General features: G+C 37.0%; 1 protein-coding gene across 4 annotated transcripts in view; it reads right to left on the reverse strand.

Moving 5' to 3' along the window:
- Positions 1 to 618: 618 nt before the first annotated feature.
- Positions 619 to 25,618, reverse strand: part of MEIS1 (Meis homeobox 1) — a 109,939-nt gene continuing 84,939 nt past the window's right edge. Inside the window, exons 9-13 of one of the 4 annotated variants that reach the window (XM_075596107.1) lie at positions 20,471 to 20,547; positions 5,028 to 5,167; positions 4,143 to 4,232; positions 3,750 to 3,845; positions 1,729 to 1,868 (exon numbers count right to left, since the gene is read on the reverse strand). In XM_075596107.1, coding sequence (XP_075452222.1) covers positions 3,787 to 3,845; positions 4,143 to 4,232; positions 5,028 to 5,167; positions 20,471 to 20,547 — 366 coding nt within the window. In that variant the 3' untranslated portion in view covers positions 1,729 to 1,868; positions 3,750 to 3,786. Of the gene's footprint in view, positions 1,869 to 3,749; positions 3,846 to 4,142; positions 4,233 to 5,027; positions 5,168 to 20,470; positions 20,548 to 25,618 lie in introns of all 4 variants that reach the window. The other 3 variants (XM_075596108.1, XM_075596105.1, XM_075596106.1) reach the window with 3 other exon arrangements.

Genomic DNA, 25,618 nt, shown 5'->3' on the forward strand with positions numbered 1-25,618 from the left:
TACAATCGGGCAAATACAGTAATATCACTTCACGTTAATACGCAAAGGGGGTTTGTAAGACCATAACCCAGTTTAAAGAAGTTTAAAATTTTCCATAAAATGTCATAGCAAAAAGGAATTTAATCACAGAACTACGCTTTTTGTTAGGGGCAGTAAGTAATTTACGTTTGAAGCAGTGGAGTCAGCATGAAAAAAAATAATTTGCTTTTATTTTAGGATCAGATTTCATTACTGTACTCAAACTAGTACAACTGGGCTTTGAGTTATTATACAATCCAAACTGTTTTAATCAGAAACGTAAGACTCAGTGAGCCTTACTCTATAACGTGCGTTAGCACGGATCCGATTCTACCACATGGAGATACCTATTGACTTCCATAGGAATGTCCATGCAGTCGCCTTGCATCGGCGCTATCGTACATTATAGAATAAGGCTCAGTGTGCAATGATTATTAATAACTATCAGTTCCTTTGTTTCCTGATAGAAAATGTTTATCCACAAGCATTTGTTTCAGCACAACAAAAAAAAGTATAATTAGCTTATCCCACTTAGTAAATCTGTATGCATGCCAACTCATACCAAACTGCTACTTATACAAAAAAATTGCAACAATACAGTTAATTTTCCAGTCCTTTTTGCACAAAATTTATTTACAATGTATACATAAATGTTCCATGGTGAGTTCTATGGAAAAATGCACGCATGACTGATGCCTTGCTGAGAAATAAAGTCAACATATTAAAAAATAAATTTCTTCAGTTCATGTTTTCAGCTGCATAAAACAGGAAGTGATGCACATATTGGTTGCTGCTGCATGGGGACATTGATGCTCTGATGTGACAATTAGGCTCCAAACACATTGCCTTTTGGTTTCCATGCCTCCTCCTACCAGTCTCCTTAAGACACAGCCTGCAACAGCTGATTAATCATTGTTGATGACTGCAGTTTTTCCCATCCTTCCCGATTTACATCTGTTCAGGCCAATTCAAATATGGTGAGTAAATGAATTAGACATGCAAATTCAAGCCCCAGGCTAGTGAGAGAGACAGGGAAAGAGAGAAAGAGAGAAAAAATTGAGAGACAAAGATGCAGAGAAAGAGTGCATGGCTGAAATCCTTGGGTCGAAGAAAATGTCTTCTGCTTGACATACTTTTTTACTAATGCTCTAAAATGACCTGCAAATAAGCCCTTTCTGTCATTTGCAGGGTAACTGTAAGGCTTTTTTTCTATTTTATTTTTTTAATAAGGAGGCTTCTGGAGGAAGTGAAGAGCTATGGAAACAACACACATAGTGTGGAAAAATTTCACATTTTTTTAAAAAAATCTATAAGAAACAACATAATATGGTTAACAGTATAATATCATTTACAATAGTTCACTCTTTGTTCTCTTAATGTCTTATATACGTATTTATCATGTCCCCAAACTTGATTTCAGTGGCTGTTTTCTGCTTTTTTTGGGGTCCCTGTGAAGAATTCGGGCCCGTCTTGGCCCTATATAGATGCCAAGAATGAAAGTCCACAGTTTGAGCAGAAACACAGTATTTGAAATTTGTCATTGCAGACAACACATATTCCCTTAAGTTACTGAGCATGAATGTCCATGACATGTCCACTCATTGTTGGGTCTCCTGTATTAAGTACGGAGGGGCTAGATGCTGACATTGGCATTCCAGGGTGAGGTGGTCCCCCATGCATCATCATTGCTGGGTGGTGATGGTGTCCAGGAATGTAAGTATGCACAGACGGCCCGTGACGCAGCTGAGCGTGATGTAGGGGCATCTGGGATGGAGTATAACTTGGCTGTCCCATACTCATACCCATTGGACCACTCTGAGATATGTAATTCCCTGGCATACTTTGCAGTCCTGGAAAAAAAAAAGCAAAGAAAATGTCATAAACATACACCATCTGTATGTGCACAGTGAGCTATGTACAATACATATGGATATTTGAAAAAAAATATGAAAAATGTACTCTTATTGACATCATTTCATGCCAATGATTAAAAGAAATTCACGCAATGGGATTGGGTTTTACTGTTTTGACATTTAGAATATATTCATTTTACATGTCGTGACATATTGTTAAGCATCATGAACTGCAGTAATTGTTTGCTAAAAACATAGTAGGAAACTGAAACAAGGAGGGTTGATGAAGGGAGCCTGTATTTTTAAACATGTAAGAAATCAATAACAGTTAGCAGTTAATTCCTTCCTTGTGATCATGTACGTTTAAAATAAATCAGACTACAAAATCAGTCAAGCTTTCACTAAATTTGAGAACAATGAGAAAACTGAACCTAAAACAATAACCCCCCCTGCTTTCTGTGGGCCTCTGTCTTCTGCATGGATTGCTATAGTTGATGAAAACTGACAGGTGTATTGTTTCTGAGAGCTATAAGCTCCATAATCATCAAGGGTGAAAGGCATAACGCTATTGCTAAGTAGGTTCAATTGGCTTTAGTTCTAAGTAATGGTGCAGTGTGAACACCTTAGAATCAGGTCTCAGGGCTCTAGCAATGAATGGCTGCTTAATCTAGCCTAAAGGAACATTTTTGAACTAATGAAAATTGCTTATAAAATATACCATATCCACAGCGCCTTAATCAAAAGTGATGATATTTTTGTATAATAACCTATTAATTGAATTGGTTATGAAGCATAACATACATCATTTAAATTTAATTGACCCAGAAATTAAGAAACAATATTTAGATTAACTAAAATAGGAAATTCATGATGTGAGAGCAAGACTGTTGCAATCCCAAACTCTATAGAATGTTTTCTCAGATAGATGTTTGATTCGCATTCTTTTTAGACACATTCACTATTGGTATTACATTGAGAAATAGATTAAAACTCCAAATAGCAGCTTTTGATAAAGAACAATAACACAGCTGAATTGGGAAATCAGATTGTGCTCTCACAGTTTTACATTCCTTTAGAGACAATAATATTTTCCCTGCTAAGTAATACAAAGCAAGATTGAGGGGCAGTTATTCCAGACTTCACTGGGCCTGCCGCTAAAGATTGCATTAATGATCTCTATTTTTGTATACTGAATAAGTCAAATCCATTTGTCACACTGCAAGTGATGGCATACTTAATTTGGATATAGTCAATTAGCCTAGGCTAAGCTCCACAGCCTGCTGTGCACACCTCTATTTTGTATTCTTTCTCTTTCCCTTTGCCACACATAATCCTATTATAATGGACAGACAAAGAGAAGTAAACTGAAAATTCAAAGTTTTGTTGGATGGATTCCTAAATATGACTAACTATTCTATATGAAGCTAGTGTTTATTTTGCATTAAAGAAGTCTCTGTTTGGCTTTTGGTGTCTTGCAGGTTAGTGCAGAAATGTAACTCATGCATCAACTGTGGTTAGACAGATTTATGACACGTTGGGGACATGCTCTTTCCTCTCCTTGCACTGCTGCAGACTGCTTACATTTTGCAAATCAGTCTGTTGCTATGACAACTCACTCCCCCACCTCCTGCCTATTTCTTGTTTTGTCATGTGGTCAGTACTGTATAATAGCAACACAAGAATAAATGTACACTATGCGCAGCACTTTATGCTTGAAACACAAATCAAGCCCGCGAGGGAAATAGGAAACCAGGATTGTCATGAAAAAGGAATGAACAAGCATGGAGCTATGGGCAGGGAGAACATAAAATAGGAAAATCCAAAAGCAAAAAAATATTCCTTGAACAAAGTGGAAATAGAGTGCCCAGTTGTACTTACTTCCCCCTTGCTTAGCCATTGGTTAACTAGATGAGGGTTACATGTAGTGCCATTGCCCCTCCATGCCCATATTCATGCCCATTCCACTCATAGGTCCTAAAAGGGAGATAAAAATCCAAGAAGATGCCAGAAGATCAGAAAGGTCACCAGATAGCACCCAAAGACCCAATGTCAATGCTGTTTCTGAAGAATTCAGAAATAGGAAATCATTTGATAGAAAGTACCCAGATTTTACCCGCTAACATTATTAAGAGGCATAGAAAAAAAAGCAAAGGCAAAGCAAGGCTAGTAAAAGCACAGGTACAAAATAAAATAAACACAACCCCTACCTGTGTTGCTAACATGGCATAAATAACCAAAAATGATCATGAGTAGCAACGGACGAAGTCTTACCTGGTGCTCTGATCCCCATGTGTTGCTGGCCATCCATTACAAAACCTCCCATTGGTTGTCCATCTGGATTGTATGGTGTTCCTTGACTTACTAAAATGTATAATGTTCACTTTTTATGAGTAGCTCTTAATTAACATAGGACATATTGATTTGCTATTCAGTTAAGCTAACACAAAATAATTACAGTGGTAACCCCTCTACTTAGAGAATCTGTTGGTTTAGGAAATAATTGTTGATAGAATATTAGGTAAAAAGGTTATAAAGTAGCCCAACACCATTTCTGATAGCATGCCATTATTCTATATGATGGTATAGTAATATATGTTGATATTTCTTGATTTGAATCAAGCATATGCAACATTTAATATGTTGTTAAAATACAGAATACAGAATACAGATACAGAATCCCAAAGAACATTAATAAGAAATAGATTTGCTCTAGTACTAAATTGTAGGCTTTAGCTGTACACATTACTAGCTTGCTTCAGAAGTAAGATGCCTTAGGATATTAAAGCACATAAAGATCTACCTCATTGAGTGTCTTTGAACTTTACTGAGTCTCATAAGGAATACTGACCCCGTTACCCTTTTGACAGGTAATAAAGTTTACAGCAATTCCACACCAAGCCATGCACCAGGGAGTGGTCATAGTAGCAGAAAGTATAGCTGAGAAAGAAAACTAATATAAAAAAAAATATTAAAAATGTGTAAAAAAATATCTAAAACGCAATTCATCATTTCATAGATGATTGTCTTTACTGTTTTGACAGTTCTTTTTCCATATAATTCATTGAAGTTAACTGATTAGTTGTGATACCAAAAATTAAAATGAAAGTTCAGAATTTATTTTAGTTGTGTATCACTCTCAGCGTTCGTTTTATTTACCAGGTAGCGCACCTCCTGGTGAATGGCTTGAGGATGGTTTTCGCCTGCGGGACTTGAATACAGTTACTATTGGGGACTTGCCTGCTCGATTGGACTGGTCTATCATAGGCTGGACTATTCTTCTTCTAGCGTTTATAAACCTACAAAACAAAAACGGCATGTGAATAATTGTTTGGATAACATTCCACATTCTACTGCTGATTGTGATCCTAATAAAGAGAAGGATGGATGTAGTTCAATCAAATGGCCTACGTGCAGTCTTAAATGCTATAAAACCTATGTAACCCGTAGTGACCTTCCAGAGTACAAGCTTGGGGCTTCTCAGTTGATTTATGTTTGCCTGCTTTTACCACAGTTGGACATTTCCATTTAATCTCGACATGAGGGAATGAGCCAGGTTTGCTGAAAAACAATATATGTACCATTCCATTTCCAATTCTATGGGGAAAATTACATATTGGGGAGGGGGGCAAAATCTCATAAGGAAACGGTTACGGGGGGTTACGCAACCTAAAGGATATCCATATCTTTTGTTTTGTGACTATTTCACAACTTTTATCAAAATCCTCCTCTCTTCGTTGGAGTCTAATTCTATTTTAATGCCCACTATTAAGATAATGTACTGTGATGGCAGTACACCATCAAATGAGGGAACGTCTGGAGTTTTATCACCACTTGCTTACACTGCTGGGGAGTTCAGAGCAAAGCATTCATTTAGATACGTTTTTCTTTATGCAAAGACTGGGGTCAAGACAAGGTCAAAGCCATAGATTATTTGTGTTTATAATCCTGTTTTCTTCAGAAATCGAGAAAGGTCAAACAATTTACAGCAAACACAATGTCCAGGTGCAATTACAGTTCTTTATCACCAATACAAAACTGGCATTTGAATGTGTCAGTAAAGAAAAAAATGTATACACACCCTCAAATTAATTATTAGTAGTATTAGCATCAACTATTTAAAAAAAAAATATTATTTTTTTCCAAAATTGTAGAGAAAACGCATCCCTTAATATTCGTTTACACATTTTAATTAAGCTAAAACAAAACATCATAATGTAACCCTAGCAACTGCTGACGTTTACAAACATAAGATACAACTAAAAAGTAATGAGATTGCAGGTGTGTAGGTATACTTTTTAATTTTATTACACATGGTGAGGTACGCACACCATGTGATCTGGGGAATTAAAATCCTTCAAAAACTTATTTCCCATCCACTGTCTTCCTTGGTTGCCCAATTAAACATTATTTAATGAATTTTGGTAGATTACACATGCAACAATCTTTTTCAATATTAAATGCAATATAAGTAATACAACAAAGAAATAAACAAACCTATTGTCAAGGCAAACCTCTTTGACCTTCACTTAGAGTACATGTTCCCCACCCCTAGTGACACACAGAAATTTCTGAATGCCTTTCCTGGCAGGAGGTCCCTGAATAAACACTTTCCCGTGGCCTCCTCAGACTGGGGTTCAGTTGCCATTGTTCCTTAGCCTGTGTTCCATTGAACCTTTCGTTTGGTGCAACTATCTTTGCCTGTTTAATTCTCAGTCATTAGACATTGCAAATTAGATTGTCTTTATTAGAAACTATCACATGTTTGAAACCTTTGAACATGGATTATGCTTTACAGAGATAGAAAGTAGCAAAAAAATGCATTCAGTTTTTAAAACAAGAACTCTTCCCTAAGAATAACAACCGGCTGCAACTATTCATGTTCGAAGAAATGTAGCTAAGTGTAATTCAAATGTACTGTAGGGAACTTTTAATAGTACTTCCTTCTTTACTACACTCACACGGAAGTATGTAAGTAGATATTCTGCAAAACAGCTATGTCTTGGATGCCCTTAAGGGTGAATTCAGATGCAAGAACGTTTCCCTTCTGGGCAAAGTAATAAAATTGCATTCTTGCTCCTCCCTCTAGAAGTCAAACTAAGGTCAGCATCCCATCCTTATATCTGTTTAAATAAACTGGTCCAGCTGTTTGTTTCCACAATAACCTTTCACCTTTTCTCTCGTCCCCTTTTCAATCGTAACAGAAAGCTTTCATTTGCACCCAAATGTGAATGTGGCGGTGCCTTATAATAATATATTATTTTAAAGTACATTTTTAAAAAAGCATTAAAAAAATCTTTATTAAATTAAAAGTTTATATGAAAGTCAATATATATATATATTGGATCATGAACTGAATTTAGGGATGTAAATGCAACACATCCTATCATTCGACATTATGACCAATATTTACTAAACAGTGCTGTTCCCCAAGACACCTCCCAGAGCTTTCCATTCACTTAAATGAAAAGTGAAGTGTCTTGAAGAATAGCACTGCTTAATAAACGTGGGCCTATACCGTTAAGCAATTGAGTGGTGCAAGGAGCTAGTATTAATAAGGGTGTGTTCTTTATCGAGAGTAAGCAAAGGGGGTGTCCTTAGCATATATTTTTCCATTCACCTTCAGCGGTCTCACATTTTATTCTTGTCTGTAACTGTTAACCTCGGTTAAATACGCCCATAACATATATTGTCCCTAACTGTCCATGAAATGTCTGTAAATATAAAAATGTATAACAATGTATAGTCATTATAAGTCTCTGCTCAGGACATACTTTAAACCGAGAGGTAACACTCATGTATTATTTTCTAGTAAACCATTTTATAAATACTAAACTATGCTGATCACTGTCGCAATCTTTAATGGACCCTTTTATACCCAACTGTACATTTAGATCAGAGGTGTTAAAATGTTTTACACAGCATTTCCTTTCCAGTGTTACAGGTATTTCAGACAACTCAAAGCAGCAATCTCTCACCCTTCCCTAAATAGTTTTTTTATTTTTTTATTATAGTAACAAACCTGGGGGTCCCTCAGGCTAATCAGTGACACATAGTTTCAAGGATCCCCTGGTTCTTGAGATATCTGCAGATTTTCCCCGGTGTTAAAAAATTATCACTATGGCTGCCACAGTCAGCAATCAGAAGATGAATACCGGCCAATACGCTGCTGGGGCCAACCTTGCATCAGCTTTCTATTGGCTGATTCAAGGTTGGCCCCAGCAGGCATAATGGCCCATATTTACTACGAATATTGTTCCACAATGGGCTGTACATTGTCTTCCAGTGCCAAAAGGTGTCTTATGGCAAAGCACCTTTTACTAAACACGTCGAATTGTATCCACCTGACAAGTATTCTTGTTTGGTGGATATATCAGCAGATAATTCAAGAAGTGAAAAACCACTAGGAATCAGATCACGAAAAAGTGCCCCCCCCCCCAAAAAAAGCAGCATAGATTATAATCAGTTATTCACAATGTACCAACGCATTCCGCAGCACAGTAGAATGAAGGTTAAAGACAACACAAACAGAACTTCATGGCAGATGAGAACTACTTGGCCCACCTAGTCTGCCATTTTCCTCAGCAAGCATAGCATGACTAGCACATTAACATTGATTTACCAAGGTACCAATAGACAAGCATGTCCCTAGTCCAAAGAGTTTCCAATCGTCAAATTGCTGCTTTAAATCTTCAGTGAAAATGCTGTCAATATCTTCAATTGACAACATTTTCACTGAAAACCAAAGCTACTGAAAATGCTAATCTTACTCTAACACTGCTGTTGATACCCCTACCACTAGGAAGAAATCACTTGATATTTAGTATTATAGGTAACTGTGGCCAGTTCTCACAAAATCCACATGGCAAACCTAGCAAAGGACTGTGTGTTTGGACTATTGGGAACTTAAACATCCAGTTTTTACTTCTGTGAAAGAGGGGAATCTTTGTGAACAGAATTCTACATCTGTACCAACAACCAAAATCTTTTTCCAGTAGAGTAACATTCTGCAAATTAACTTCTAATGTTAATTAGGTAATGTGTAGCACGCTCTAACACTATTTTTAAATAAGTATAATTTTCCTTAAAACTTCCACAAAACTGCTACCACAGCTTTCTGTTAATTAAATGTCATTACATAAAAATGTTTTAGCTTTTATTGCATTGGAGCAACTAATTATCTTCGCAATGATCATACTTTATTATCATCATGTAGTGCTAGTATTATATGCAGTGATGAACATACAAGAATACAGGCACAGCGTAGGCATTTAAAAGGGCAGTATCCCTTAGCATTCAAAAGTGAAAATGTTTACTTTTTTCCGTCTTGCAAAATATTTATGCATCATTTTCCCCCAAAGAGTCTTGCAAAATGCATTATCTAATAGATACTTATTGTGCTACACTTTTAGCTGTCTAGCTAAATGATGGCATCACAATTATTAAAGAACAAAGGAGTGATTTGGTGATCTAAAATTGGCATGTAAATACTGTACATGATTTCACAAACCGTCCAATCAAGAAATCTATAAAAGATCATAACATGTAAAGCATTTGGTTACCTAATATAAAATATTATTTTTTAATACTTATACTTGTCTGATTAAAAAAAGTCCAATCACCCAGATTTAAACCATTAAACATTATCTATGTTCACTTAGGTCATTGGTGGGATTTCCTAAACAAGACTCCATCTTTACGTAGAGCAATCTAAAACCAGGGGTTTTGAAGTCTTAATTTGTGTGAATTAAGGTTTCAAGTTGTTCAGAAGAGACGATTTACTCTCAAGCTAAAAACATGTGAAGTCATATTTGGCAACTTTAAATAGTCTTTATCTCCCTTATACTGCAAAAGGGAGACAATTCAAAAACGGTATTACATTATTTACAATGCAAAAAAAGGGAGGATTTATGCACGCTTCACTAACCGCCTACTTCAGAAACATAATATTGGAATTTACTCAAATCACAGCAAGACCATCAATCATACGAATCAGTAGATTTTCCTTCAAGCTCAGTTTTACTCCTCAGGCATAATGGAAAACTTGTACCATGTAGCAAAAACAGAGTACAGCTTTTCCAGTGCTAAAGAATAAAACACTCATGGTAAAAAATGATCAATTAGCTGACAAATGAAATGATGCAAATAAAATGTAAAAGACATGTTCAGCTATATGTTTACATTTCAGACTTTTTTCTCCCCCAAGTACAATCTTTAGGTTGGAATTCCAGATGCCACTGTTCCAAAGATCACAACGCAGTGCAAAAACAAATAAAATGTGCATAATTATCTCTGAAATCCTTTACAGCACATAAGTAATGTTGCCCTATTTCCCAAGGTTTGTGAAGGTTTTAAAATAAAATTAAAATAATAATAATAATAATAATAATAATAATATATATACAGTATACTGTATGTATGTGTATATTCATATATATTAAGATGGGCTTATAATAGTCTTAGCTCACGCAAACTGCAAAAGTTAGGAAAAATGTCACAGCACTATCAAATGATGTTCCAATTAATACAGCTCAACACCGCTATAACGCGATCCGTTACAACACGAATCCGCTTATAACGCAATGCAAGCATGGCTCCCAATTTTCGTATTTATGAATACTTTACAACACGATTATTGCTATCATAAATACTTTCATGTACAATTCATACAATTGTACATTATTTCTAACGCGATCCGCTTATAACGCGATGTGATTCTTTGGCCCCCAAGCACATCGTTATAAGGGGGTTGAGCTGTAACAGGAATAACAACAATGATTTTCTACTTATATAGTGCATTAAAGTTTTAAATTACTTTTAATTAGATGTCGATGGGATTTTTGCCGCCATGTCTGGGGTGGAATGGTGACAGCTTGTTTCTGGCACTCTGGTCTCCATGGCACAGCAGTGATATCATTAATAACTAATTAAATATAGATAACTAAAGGCAAAAGGGAAAACAATGGATTTGCCCAAGATAAAATAGTGGCATAAAACCCACACCTTTGTGCAATCACAAAGACCACAATCTGACTAAATAAAAACCCCATTTTAGCTTCAAACATAATTTCATATTTGGACTCAATGGATATCTGTACACAATTAACTTGTGGATGAATTTATTGCTGCAGTCTATGGTAAGGTAGAAAGTCACAGTTGTGGTAATGAAGATTGTGGTGGCAAGTTTATCGATACCTTCCGCCAATGAAAATAAGTCTATTAGCAATATATTTTGCAAACTTAAAAAAAAAAACACACACAAATGGAATGTTAATTGAATCATTGAGTTTGAACAAATGTCACCCATTAAAACATAAAACAGAGAACCACTGTCTTCTAAGTCACTTCTTTAAAACTGGAAATCTGCAATCATCTATGCATATTGATCAGTGCAGAAAATGGAAAAAGGTTGTGTTGTTTGCAACCTCTTTTCCTCAACAACAAAAATATGCATATATGGAATATGAAACTGCTTGAAGCAACATTCATTTGTTTTGTTTTTATTAAGTACAGTCAATGTTAGTATGTCATTACAAAGGAAATGAGTGTTAACAGGCAAATTAGGCTGAAAGTCTATCAGGATAACATCTACACATGCCAGTGTGCCTTATAAAATATTAGTGAAACTGCTAAATGACCCAGATTTTATTTTAAGTGTGCTGCTGCTGCTGCTGCCGCTGCCGCCGCTGCTGCTGCCTCCTTCTTAAGTGAAAGGAATCTTTAAGCTTTTAATGCTGATACAGAAAGCCATACATCATTTAAACACACTTATTTCAGACTGGGCTCTGCACAATATATGCCTCCGAATGCACTTCCTTCCCTTATGCCTCTGGCTCTGTTTCATTTTTAAGAAGAGAAAATTGTTTTATCCAACAAGGAGGCAACATTTGTCCCATTTTCAATATTTCAGGCTGACTTTTTAACGTCTAAAAAATGCAGTTTGTTTTATTGAGGCACAGCCTGAAGCGAGTATATGATGTAAGCGAGAGGAGGTCTCCAAGGGTACACTTCTCAGTGTGTTGGTGCTTCATTTCTCAATGGTTAATTACTCTGCACCATTCTTGGCCACCGTTGACTCAAACTAGGTGTGGATCAGGTCTGTGCAAGCAGTGAAATACCAGAAAATCAAACTTTAGGTAAACACACTTAGGAAGATTTAACAAGAACAGACCAAAGCCTGACTTGTACGGAGACTCTGAACTGCTCACATTGTTTTTCCTAAAGTTCCTTAAAACGTTAAAAAACACATTTGCTCAAAAGTCTTACAACAAAAAAGACTTCCATAGGGATATTTTATATGTTCCATTTAGTTAGGTGCCACATGTGTTGAAAAGTTCAGCTCGACAATGCTATAAAAAATGTAAACCAAGACCAGTGTTAAGCAGCTGTACCATGCAAAAAAGAAAAAAGAAAGAACCACGGTCATGACTTTGCAAACCCTGGAACAAAATATCCAGTTACTTTGATCTATTCTGTAATTCAGAGAAAATCCCCAAACTGACTTGTTTGATTGTGCTCAATTCAAAATCTTTGTTAACATTAAAGCTGAAATAAAAATGATGGTGGAAAAAACCTCTGCATCATAAATCAAGGGTGGATCCCTTAATGAAGATTACAAACACTAATTGAATACTGTTGCGCATCCCAATTTAAAACTTCTACACATACATTTATATTGAGAAATCAATAGAATGTGATGTCACTCAATAAGCAGCAACAACTGCAATGGTGATACAGGTAGTCCTCGGTATCCAACGTTTCACTTTACAACGAATGGCATATCCAATGCTTTAAAATGCAACCCTGTCAGCCGTTTTTCGACGCCGGAATGCGTTATGCGACTCCTGAATGCGTTCTCCAACGCTCACCGCCACTGATTAACATGGGACTCACTTTACAACGGTTTCACTATCCAACGCTACTTCCAGAACGGATCCCGTTGGATAACCAAGGACTGCCTGTACCTAGTATTTACCTGACCGATAGTTCATTTTAAGAAGTCCTTTAAAGCCAACAGTGTATTAATGAGCACATGAAAGTACTGCATTTGCACAAGAGAAACATGTTTAGAATCTAATGAAAGGGGATTGGGAATAATATAGGAAAGATGTATCGGACTACAGAGCAAGACATTAAGGAAGTGGTAGAATATTTGTCATAAAACGAGTGTTATGGACATGAGCTAACTCAGCATCTGAATTATTGCCATTTTATGTGAAATCTTTGAGGCTCTAAATGATACATATTGGATGGACATGGTCTCAAAGATCACATTTTCCCATTCCTTTTTCCCCCCCAGGTTTATGTATGTATAACATTATTGTACAACTATGGGTTGAGAATTATTTAGGAATATCCTAGTGAAAAGTGATTATTCAATATAGACCTGAGGTTGGTATATCCAAGCAATTGTGGAGCAAAACTGACGTGAAAAGCATTGTTTTCCTTGGGATCAAAAGTTCAAGGTCCGTTTACTTTATGTGCATCTGCTTTGGCTTCATGGATGAGATAGGGTGAAGTTATTACAATGATGACATCAAATAATATTACTACATTTTACTAGCATTTTAAAAAATCACCTATTCTGAGGTGTTTAAAGTTCCCCGTCTAGCAAACTGCTATAAGTGCAAAGACAAACGTTTCACTGGTCCAGTCATAAGCAAAATATGGTACAGTTTGTGCTAAATTTTCTGTTTACAGCCCAACTGTCCCCTACTGATGTGGCACCAACCCGGGACCTCATCCGGTACTAAAATCCAGGTGCTAAAAAAAACGTATTTGCAGAATGAAGGAGGATCCCCCCCCCCCCTATGGATTTTGAAAACTGATTTAGGAAAACAAAAGTATAACCAGAGGATAAGTACGTGTGTAAATTACCTTTTCATCTCTACAAGTGGTTAATGACTCGTAGTAGAAATATTATCTATAACCGGTCAGTACTTGTGTTAATGACCTGGGTGAACCCATTAGTAAAAGTGAGAAAGGGGGCCCTTACAGTCAATACATTTTCATGGGTCATTTTTCCTATGGGAGATATACATACGGTATATAGAAATTATACTTATACATTTGTGCGCTGAAAATTAGATGTTGCCCTTTTGAAATTCAGAACCTGACAACTTGGCTAAAAATACAGAAACTATCAGTAATTTCCTGACATGACAATACCTGGTGACTTCTAGATTCAACAGCTCTTCTGCCTGCAAGTTATTTGCTCAGCTTTTCTAATAATACATTGGTTCTCTGGCAACACTCCAAGACTCTCTAGGGCAATATGCAAGCTAAACATTTTTGACTGATTACAATTAATACTTTTTTCCTATGAGTAACTGTATAGCATTTTATATAGTGATCATTACTAATTGATGTAATTTAGGTACCTAAAAAAGGGGCAGTAAATGTAATGCTATAATTAAAACAGTTATGTAGTTCATCATGAATGATAGTTAAAAATACTTTGCAGACTATTGAAAAGATGTACAGAAAAAGGTAGTTAATTCCAACTAGTATTAGGTCTCCCTATAATTATTAGGACACATAAAAATTTCCCAAAGGAAGATCATTGCTGATTGCAGACACTTTCCTTTGATATGAGTAAATTACATATGCTGGGATCCACTAATCTCTGATCCGGGTTATCATACTGGCATTGAGACAAAGTCGTGCTGTCATAACCAGTATCGGAGGTTAGTGCCTCTTCACCCAGTCTCTGCCTCTAAGCAGCAATCGTCTGAGTCAGACAGAACGCTAATGTCTATGGCAGGGGTGCACAATCTTTTTCATCTGCGCACCTCTGCCTGCTCCCCCCCCCCCACTCGCCCTTCCCCCTGATTACCTTTTCTCCAGCGTTTTTTGACGTCACCACGTCATTTGACGCCGCACTGCCATGGCGACTTGTCGCCAGAAGTCACTGGAGACACGGTAAGTGACATACAGAGGCCATGCGAGCACCCCCAGCATTTAATTTCAATGTTGTGGGGAAGAGTGTGGGGCCTCTGTAAGGGCTGTGTCCCTCCCCCCCAGAAAAATGTGCGCCCCCCAGGAGTTTGCGCACCTAGTCTATGGGGCTGATTCTATATGTGCTGAAGTGGCCGATGGCGTGGGGTTTTCAGGCAAAATTCCCCATCGACTCCTATGTGGATAGAACTTAATTGCAAGATGGTGGCAGAGAGGCATTTTAGAGGATTTAGCACAAAAAAAAGAACAACGCTTGGGGAAGAATCCTTCGTAACAACTGCACCTGATGGAGTCTTGCCGGACGTTCTGCTTTTTCTTTCTGTCAAATACATCCTCTAAAATCTTCCAGTGACACCAGCAATCCATTGAAGGAGGGTGGCAGATTATTATACTTCGCTTATGACTGAACTTAATTAGGTTTCTATTTTGTGTAATTCAATATCAGTTTTATAATATAATCACTTAATAACAACGGTTAGTATTTGAAGAGATCCCCTTAAAAAAAAATTGTGAAATATACAACTCTTTTTAAACACACTGAAATTAACCATTTTTTTTTTAGTGTCATTCAACATATGATGTTAATTTTAGATAATACGACCCACAAGGTGTTTCCATTGATTTTTTCTTTGAAAACAAAAGTAGAATGAGTGAGCGGAAGTATGCTTGGCCTACTAGAAAACACATTTATGTAAACATTTTAACATGGAAAAATGTATAAAATCAAACTGTACATTTGCAAAAACAATGATAGTTTTCAAACTCATTAACATTAGGTTTATAAAGCCCTTTCTTTTTGATTTAGCAACTGATATTAAGGGAAATCTTAAAGAAAAGAGAGATATATAAAGGGTGCAATCCCATGTACCCAGAGAGAAAATATACTTCTGTAAAACAAATACCAGACTAACTGGCTTCCCTTAAACAAATCAAACACTGCTAATAGCTTTCATTTTTTTGGAAATTAGGTACAAGTTTCATTTTGTAGGGGTCTCTGAAGTGTTTGTCAATTAAGTGTTTTCTTTATCCTTATCCCACCCTGACCTTATCAGAGAACCAATAAAGGTGAGGGAGGAGGGACTCTGGCTGTACAAGCGCTTACTGATCTCGCAGTGATATCACACATTAGGGAGCAGCCAGAGGAAATCCAACCCCTCCCAAGTCTAACTTTAACAAATACAATAAAAAGACTCACTGTAGGTGTCAAAATGGGTAAAAAATGTCTCACTTGCGCAGATGAGACCGCTTAAACAGGTTACTTCAATTAGTTCACTTTGGTCCTAGGAGGTATTCTCCATTTAATTAGATTGTAAGCTCCTCGGGGCAGGGACTCCTCTTCCTTAATGTTATGTTTGTCTAAAGCACTTATTCCCACGATCTGTTATTTATATTATCTGTTATTTATTCGATTACCACATGTATTACTACTGTGAAGCGCTATGTACATTAATGGCGCTATATAAATAAAGACATACAATACACAATACAATTTAAGAGTGTAGAGTGCTGAGTCACCATTTCCTCCATGAATTTGCCACTCTAGTACCTACAGTACCTTTGGTAATGTACAAAATGTTTCCGCTTTGGCTATTGTTCATAAGAATAGGAAATTCACATGGCTATCAACACTCTACAAAGCAAACATGATACAACTTATAAATGCTGTCGTCAGAATATTAACTGGAGTACAGTCTAAATTAATTGTAATAAGTATCAGAAAGCAATGTAAACTCGACAGGTTAAGTACTTTGTCAATTCAAAGGCTTGGAATATGCATACCAGAGCAATGTTCCATTCAGTGATCCTTCTACACAAAAGTTGTCATAATAATCATATCCAGAAATCCAATATTCCTAGTCATTGTTAAATACCATCCTTCTAGACATGAGTTTATGTTTTTATACACATTTCATGTATTCCCGCATGCTGTGTTGCTGCCAATAATTTATGACTGATCTGCACCCAGGCTGCCCTTCAGCATTTTTATTTAATCTCTGCAACAGTGATTTACAGTGGCTCATCATTAATAATACAAAAATGTACATGTGTGTTAACAAGTTAGGCAGAATTTTTGACAGAAAGCAAAATGTTTTAGAAAGTTACTGCTTGCAGAGTTGAAGAAAAGCACGGTAAATCAAAAATAATTTGTTTGCTGCTCCCTTAAGCAGGTAACATTGTCCAAGGTATTTATTCTGAGATCAACTCACAGCTACAAAATACAGACAAGCTCTGCAAACAAAACTGGTTAATTAAACACAATCAACTTTTTGTAACACCCAACAACACTGAAGAGAAAGTAAAACGTGCTTGTGTTGTATCCTCTCTGAATGCACCATTCTGTAGGCTGTATGACAAACTTCGGATGATTTCCGGCTTTCATTTTCTGCTTGTGTCGGCCTTGTACACAAACATATTTTAATTAGTAAAAAAATGTCAATAACCCTACTCTTTGAAAATGAGCACACATAGTGGGACACGTATAGTACCCAGCTGCACAGCGATGAGACCCAAAAAGGTCAAAACCGCCGTCTGGAGTAGGTTTGCTAGTCATGCACTTCTTGGGCCCAAGCTTTGCTTTAAACACTGTGTAAAACAGCAGGTATAAGCTTACAAGGATCCATGTTAAAGTGGATAAGAAGCCAAAGTGCTCATTTACCCACTGAATACTGTGTGGTTATAGGGAAAGTCAGGTTTGGGGACCTGACTGGGACATGTGAATGTGCTCAAATGTGTCCTTTATCATTACTGTTAGGTACCCTTGTGTGACTACCTTCAGGTTTTAGCCACCTACTGGAGGGCCTGCAGCTTTGCAATGAATAGCATGTCCTCTAGCTCTCAAGGAGCGCAGAGAATGACTTAAACATTATTTTAATGCCGTCTTTTACTAAGGTTATAAATAACAGATGTGCAATGGTAATATTTAACATAAAGGGACATTTATTTTATAACATGTTAATATTTAAATATTTTACAGGTAGAATGGCTATTTAATGCATTTATGTTCTCTTTTTATAGTATTTATGTGAATAAAATCTTGTTAGAAGTAGAAAACCAACAATGAAATTATAAGCAAATACAGAGTGCTCTTAGAAACATATTTGCATTCACAGAACATGTCTGTATTCCCAGACCTCTATTTAATAGGGCAGCAGAAAATTGATCTCCCAAGGCAGTTCAGGTCACAGGATTTGATAACCCTTACAAACTATGCTTGTGAGTGTCTGTGTCTCACAGATAGTGCACATTGTACAATAATCCTCTAATGGCACATATAACATAAGTAGCTACTTATCTCCAAGGCACTACATTGAAGATTACATAGGATTATATTGACAAAAATTACATTTTCTGTAATGAAGTTTAAACATCTGATAACCCTCGCTTCTGTGCCCTGCTCTCAACATTTTTGTGTGTTCTGTTAATGTATATGCAGTGGACATCAAAACCAAATGTATCCTGTACAACTGATTAGTACATGTAACCGGAGCCCATGAAGAATCTGTGACACTTATTGAGCCAAAACAAACATTATGCTGTGTTAACTGTCCCGCTCATATTCCCATGACACATTGAGAATCTAAGCTGTATAACCCGATCGTTTTCCAGTCTTTTTTCTTTTATAAGCACTCATTATAGATTCATGTTTTGGAACAGACATTATATATGCAGCTCTATACAGTGTAAAGCATATACATACACAGAGTGTGTGTGTATATATATATATATATATATATATATATAGCAAAGTGCTGATACATTGCAGAGATAAGAGCACTAGATAATAACCATAAAACAATAGGTAAAGGCACAGCTATGGACACTTACAATCTAAGAGGTATGCTGGAAACAGAGACAGCATTTATAATCATGCTTTTACATTGCATGGTGAAGGTAGTAGGCAACTGTGTTCCATGATAGCGTGATGTTGTCCTCTGTGTATTATTTATTTTGTAGCATTTACTAGAGAATATTTAATGTACAATTTTTTTAATACTCAGTAGACGTGTCCCAAAAAATACAATATTATTATTATTATTATTATTTTTAAAGAAACTTAAATGTACGTGGCATTGATTAGAGTAATTATGGGTGTATACAGGCATACCCCGCATTAACGTACGCAATGGGACCGGAGCATGTATGTAAAGCGAAAATGTACTTAAAGTGAAGCACTACCTTTTCCCACTTATCGATGCATGTACTGTACTGCAATCGTTATATACGTGCATAACTGATGTAAATAATGCATTTGTAACAGGCTCTATAGTCTCCCTGCTTGCGTACAGCTTCGGTACATGTAGGGAGCCGGTATTGCTGTTCAGGACGTGTTGACAGGCGCATGCGTGAGCTGCCGTTTGCCTATTGGGCGATATGTACTTACTCGCGAGTGTACTTAAAGTGAGTGTACTTAAAGCGGGGTATGCCTGTATATATATATATATAAGTATATGTTATATATGGCAATTGCAAAAGATGGTAACCAAAACAACATCCAATTACATGAAAAGCAGAGATTATACATTAACCTTCCACCTCTCAATGATGTCTGATGGTCTTGCAGATTCTGTTTGCCTAATTATAACTACTCTGCTCCAGTACACTCATAAGAGATGTGGGAGACAAGTGTGCCTAGAATATATCTGTAGCTACTACAACATTTCCATATTGAACTTTTAGTTCAGAAAGGATACATATAGGACTATTTATTAACACCCTAGAATTGTGAAAAATACCAAGATACAATTTCATCATATGTGTGGTGTTGAAAATTAGAACTCCCCTCTATGTAACATTTAAGTGGTTTGAGGCACTATGTTAATTGTGGTGTCTACGCCAAAGTGAGTTAAAGTGGCTTGCCAAGGGTAATAAGGACCAGCTAACATTGGGATTTAAACCCAGCTGCTTCAATGGCAATGTTCTTACCACTGACCTAGTTCTTTAGCATAGTTGATGGGGTGAGATACTGCCTCATTTGACTGTCTCTGAATCATAAAAAGGGGGTATGTGGGAAAGATACAGGAAGCAGTGCGGGTTCCATTCTCACACTCTTCCAATGCTGTTTCATTACCAAAACAAAAGTGGAATGATTTTTAGTTGTGTTTTTAACTGAAACACGGTGCAAGACAGTTATAATGTTTGCTTCTGTGCCAAACGGTTGTCAGTTGTTTACCCTTTTACAGGGATGCATTTCTGTTCAGTACAGCTACAGCTGACTATCTCTATACACAAAGAATATTTAGCGCTGGTATATTCACATTCTAATTGTGGGTTTTTTTAAAGTAAAAATGAGCCAGAGTCAAATTCTAAAGAAAAAGAACAGATTTGTCACACTCCATTAATGAATATGTGAGATTGTTCAGAGAAACGGTATTGTATATTCAGATATGTGGTTTTTTTTCATGACTTCTGCATGCTGCTGTATCTGTTCAATTTAAAAGAAGTATGAGAATGTGCTCACATTTACCACAGTAGTATTAAAATTCACATCACTGGAAACATTCTTTAGGCAATATTACTTTTGCATCAATAAACTACCAGGGAAAGCAGGCAAATTACAGGGCGTCATACTAATGCAAATCATTAGCTGCAGTTTGCCAGAGGCTGGGAGTACTGATTGTATGTAAACATTGAGTCCAATTACTTACCAATTGTTCACTTGAAGTATAGTGAGACCTGTGTCTTGTGCCAACTGTTTTTTCTGTTCTTCTGAAGGGTAGGGGTGCTGCAAAATACCAAAAGAGACATTTAAGGCCACTATACCCTCTTTTGTTACAAATAAAAATGCCAGTGTGCAATCGATAATTAAAACACAAAAATGCTGAAGTGTGTCACTCATCTATTAGTTGAATACTACTACATCATCTAATTATTAGGCAGCACAGACGTGTCAATTATAAGAATTAGTGAAGTGGAGAAATAGCTATTAGGCATTCTGGCTGTACACTGATATTCAATTTATCCTCAATTGGCACACAGTGGGAGAAAAGTATAAAGCAAGCGAAATACAGACACACAATCAGATACACATTTGCTAAAGCTAACTCCAAATTCAATTTGAAGAGTAAAAAAAGAAATATCCGCAAAAAAAAAAAAACAATCGTAAAGATCATCAAGGAAATGCTGGGATTTGAACACATGCCAACTTAAGGTCAATGAACAACATATTTTGCCTGACATTAACATAACTGTCTTTGGCTAATCATAGGACGCAGAGGCCAAATACAGCTATTAGAAGGGGGAAAAAATCACTGTTATGGCTAATTTCAGGATAGGCTTTCTTATGAGAACTTATATGCTCTTTACTAAGAAAAATAACATCACAAGAAATAACATAGTAATAACTAATATTTGTAGACTGAACACTCTAAGGACCAGATCCACAACACTCTGTTAATTCAGGGCTCATTATGTCACGTTACCTAAAATCACTAATAGACAATATTTTACCCTGAGGCTAAAACGCATCAAAGGTTATTATTTGCAAAAACAAGGTCTGTTGTTGAGCTTACTAGCATAAGCTCTTTGCGTTAGCTTCCAATAACGTGATGTTAACTGTGTCTTACTCCCGTCCGCAACATGAAACTTGATTGTTTTTTTTCCTGTGGAGGAAGATGACTAGGAAAAATCCAGTGAACACAGCTGAGATACCTGGGAAATATGCCCATTTGAATATGCAAATTATAGTCAAAGAATTTAAATGCGCTTCTTTCCCAGGTATCCCAGGTGTGTGCCCAACTATCTATCCACATGTTTTAGAGAGGAGTGTTCAGGGAGGTATATAAGCCAATGAGTATACTAAAATAGATTCGGGATCTGGATGGAAGTAACGCCAAGTATAGGAATGACTTGACTAATGTAACATTAAGTCCCTGCAGTAACCGTAACAGACCTGTGTGGTTATGTTAGGGCAGGGGTTCTCAACACCAGTCCTCAATATACCCCCCTGCCCCCCCCCCCCTCCCCAACAGGTTAGGTTTTAAGGATATGCTTGCTTCAGCACAGGTGGCTCATTCAGTTGAGCCACTGATTGAGCCTCCTGTGCTGAAGAAGGGATATGCCGAAACCTCACCAGTTGGGGGTCTTGAGGACTGGAGTTGAGAACCGCTGTGTTAAAAGCATCTCTCGCATGTTATTGTCACTAACGGCCATTATAGTTAACGCAATGCGGTTTACGGGGAAAAAGCGTGACTTGACCTTTGAAGATACACACCTTTGAAGGTCATTGGCCTTTGAAGATACTCGCCATCTTCTGTTACAGCAGCAATACTACATTCTAACTTTAACATTTATTTTTTTATAATGTAAACAAAAAAATGTGACAATGTATATTTCTACATTCTTACCTAAGCTGGCAATCGTTTGGTGCTCCTGTTATAAATGTGTAACAATCCTGATTGTGCAGCTCACATAATGGCCTCATTTCAGTTATAATCCATCCTTCAGTCAGTGTAACTCAGCAGCTACAATGTATCATTATATTACTAAGGTAACATTATCTATTGTTACAGTTTGCAGCTCAAACTGCTGGAAAGATTGGCAACAAATGATCACAAAGTGTTGCAAATATCTCGCATTGCTAGGGAGGTGTGCCTGCTGTAGAAATCAGAGGATACTTTAAAATTCATTAAAATGACATTAAGAGTTGAATAAATACAACAAAAAAGTCACTATTATCTAATACTACAGACTGACTTTTTGTAAAGCATATAGGATTTCACATGTTTTGCTGCTGTAAGTCACTTGAAGGAGCTTTGTGAATCTGGCCTTTAGTGCCTTTATTATTTATCAGCTTCTGTATGTGACAAGTGAATCTTGTCACTTAAATAGTACAGAATAGACATTTTTACAAACTGAACTCCTGATGTAGTGAAAATTGTGTCCTCGACAATTCTCCAGACGGTGTACTGCAGTAACAGTTCTGTTTATGTGCATTAGCCCTGCGCAGTAATGCTGATTGTCTGTGCATGTGACACTTCAAAGTTTCACAAGCCCACTTCAAAATGAGTAAGCAGTGACAATCAAATCACATCCTGTTTTAAATGTTGAGATATAAAATAGCCAATCTGATGAAGAAATTTTACATTATATCTCATCACCGAGAATTGACAAGTAAATGCAGATGCAGTGGATTGAAAGTTACTGGGTAAAGGCTGTCAAGGAATGATTGTCTTGTGCATGTGGAGTGTTCTGTGTCTTGATGAACAATAGAAGGCTCTTTGATTGACAAGCCATTTCACCATGTTATGCAACTCTGCAAACACGTATCACACTTCCTGGCCGTTCGGTCCTTCTAACCTTTCTTATTAACCTAACTCCATTTCACTCCAGGGTTTATTGTTTGTTTAAATGTAACATTTTAATTTTCCTCCATTCTATTAACTTCATTTTCATAAAAAAGTCAAACACAGCCATGAACAGTCATACTGTACTGTTTGTGCACGTAGAGATATGGGTGGGGAAGCCTTTGTCTCTATGAAAGTCCTTACAAAAAATACCCCACAGTCGCTGATATAGTTAGGCCATAGCGAAAACAATATTGTATATACTGTATACTCTTTTATCTGTGTTAATGTGCTGTTCACGGATGAAAAACGACATTATATATATACAGGTCTTAAAATTAGGTAAAATTAGGTAAATACAACCTGATATGAACAACAACACATGACATATTACATTGTGTCATAATTTATTTAACAAAAATAAAGCCAAAATGGAGAAGCCATGTGTGAAAAACTAAGTACACCTTATGATTCAAAAGCTTGTAGAACCACCTTTAGCAGCAATAACTTGAAGTAATCGTTTTCTGTATGACTTTATCAGTCTCTCACATCGTTGTAGAGGAATTTTGGCCCACTCTTCTTTACAACGTTGCTTCAGTTCATTGAGGTTTGAGGGCATTTGTTTATGCACAGCTCTCTTAAGGTCCAGCCACAGCATTTCAATCGGGTTGAGGTCTGGACTTTGACTGGGCCATTGAAACACCTTGATTCTTTTCTTTTTCAGCCATTCTGTTGTAGATTTGCTAGTGTGCTTGGGATCATTGTCCTGTTGCATGACCCAATTTCGGCCAAGCTTTAGCTGTCGGACAGATGGCTTCACATTTGACTCTAGAATACTTTGGTATACAGAGGAGTTCATGGTCGACTCAATGACTACAAGGTTCCCAGGTCCTGTGGCTGCAAAACAAGCCCAAATCATCACCCATCCACCACCATGCTTAACAGTTGGTATGAGGTGTTTGTGCTGATAAGCTGTGTTTGGTTTTCGCCAAACGTGACGCTGTGCATTATGGCCAAACATCTCCACTTTGGTCTCGTCTGTCAAAAGGACATTGTTCCAGAAGTCTTGTGGTTTGTTCAGATGCAACTTTGCAAACCTAAGCCGTGCTGCCATGTTCTTTTTAGAGAGAAGAGGCTTTCTCCTGGCAACCCTTCCAAACAAACCACACTTGTTCAGTCTTTTTCTAATTGTACTGTCATGAACTTTAACATTTAACATGCTAACTGAGGCCTGTAGAGTCTGAGATGTAACTCTTGTTTTTTTTGCAATTTCTCTGAGCATTACACGGTCTGACCTTGGGGTGAATTTGTTGGGACGTCCACTCCTGGGAAGATTGGCAATTGTCTTGAATGTTTTCCACTTTTGAATAATCTTTCTCACTGTAGAATGATGGACTTTAAATTGTTTGGAAATGGCCTTATAACCCTTCACAGATTGATGGGCAGCAAAAATTGCTTCTATAAGATCATTGCTGATGTCTTTACTCCTTTGCATTGTGTTAACACACACCTGAATGCTCCAGACCAGCAAACTGCTAAAACTTCGGCTTTTATAGAGGTGGTCACACTTGCTGATAATCAATTAATCTAGGGCATTTGATTAGCAGCACCTGTCTGCTACTTAGTATCTTAATTCCTATGGAAGCAGTAAGGGTGTACTAAGTTTTTCACACATAGCTTCTCCATTTTGGCTTTATTTTTGTTAAATAAATCATGACACAGTGTAAATGTCATGTGTTGTTGTTCATCTGAGGTTGTATTTACCTGATTTTAAGACCTGCTAATAACAGATGATTGTTATTATGTCCTGATATATAAAACCATAGAATTCAAAGAGGGTATACTTACTTTCAGACGGAGTGCGTAGCAGCTCCTGGTTGGACTAACATGGCTCATTTCTATTTAATATATATATATATGTAGAATTATATACACACAAGATAACCTTAACCAACCTCAAATAGATCACAAAAATATATTACATACACATTTACCAACTTTTTAAATACAATAACCACTTAGTAGCCCGATCAACCAGTGAGTCATGGACAAACCATGTCTAGCTTTCCAATAAGGTCTACTAAGGGCTTAATATATTCTAACGACTGCACATTCTACCCCGCCTTGCATACCAAAGAGGCTAGTAAGGTATTGCTTGGCAATGCCTTATCAACCCCTATGACAAACAAGTGGGTTTACTCCTACCTCTAGCCTTAGGAGGGTCTAACCACCCACAACCAAAGCATCTACCACCATCATCCACCCTGGGGCATCTACCACCATCACCCACCCCAACACACCTAATAACCACCCAATCAACAAGAATTACTTATAGCTCTATTATCCTGGATAATAGGGGCGTAAGTTATTCCTGTAGATGGGGCAGAGGGGATGGGGTGTTGTTAGCTGTGTTGGGGTGGATTTGAGGTTCGGGAGTGGGTGAGTCGGTAGGTAGTTTAGTGACATGGTGTTTTAACCCCTTTGTAATGCATTGGTAGCTACAAGCATCAT

Source organism: Ascaphus truei, chromosome 4, assembly GCF_040206685.1.
Source record: "Ascaphus truei isolate aAscTru1 chromosome 4, aAscTru1.hap1, whole genome shotgun sequence".
NCBI classification, from domain to species: Eukaryota; Metazoa; Chordata; class Amphibia; order Anura; family Ascaphidae; genus Ascaphus; species Ascaphus truei.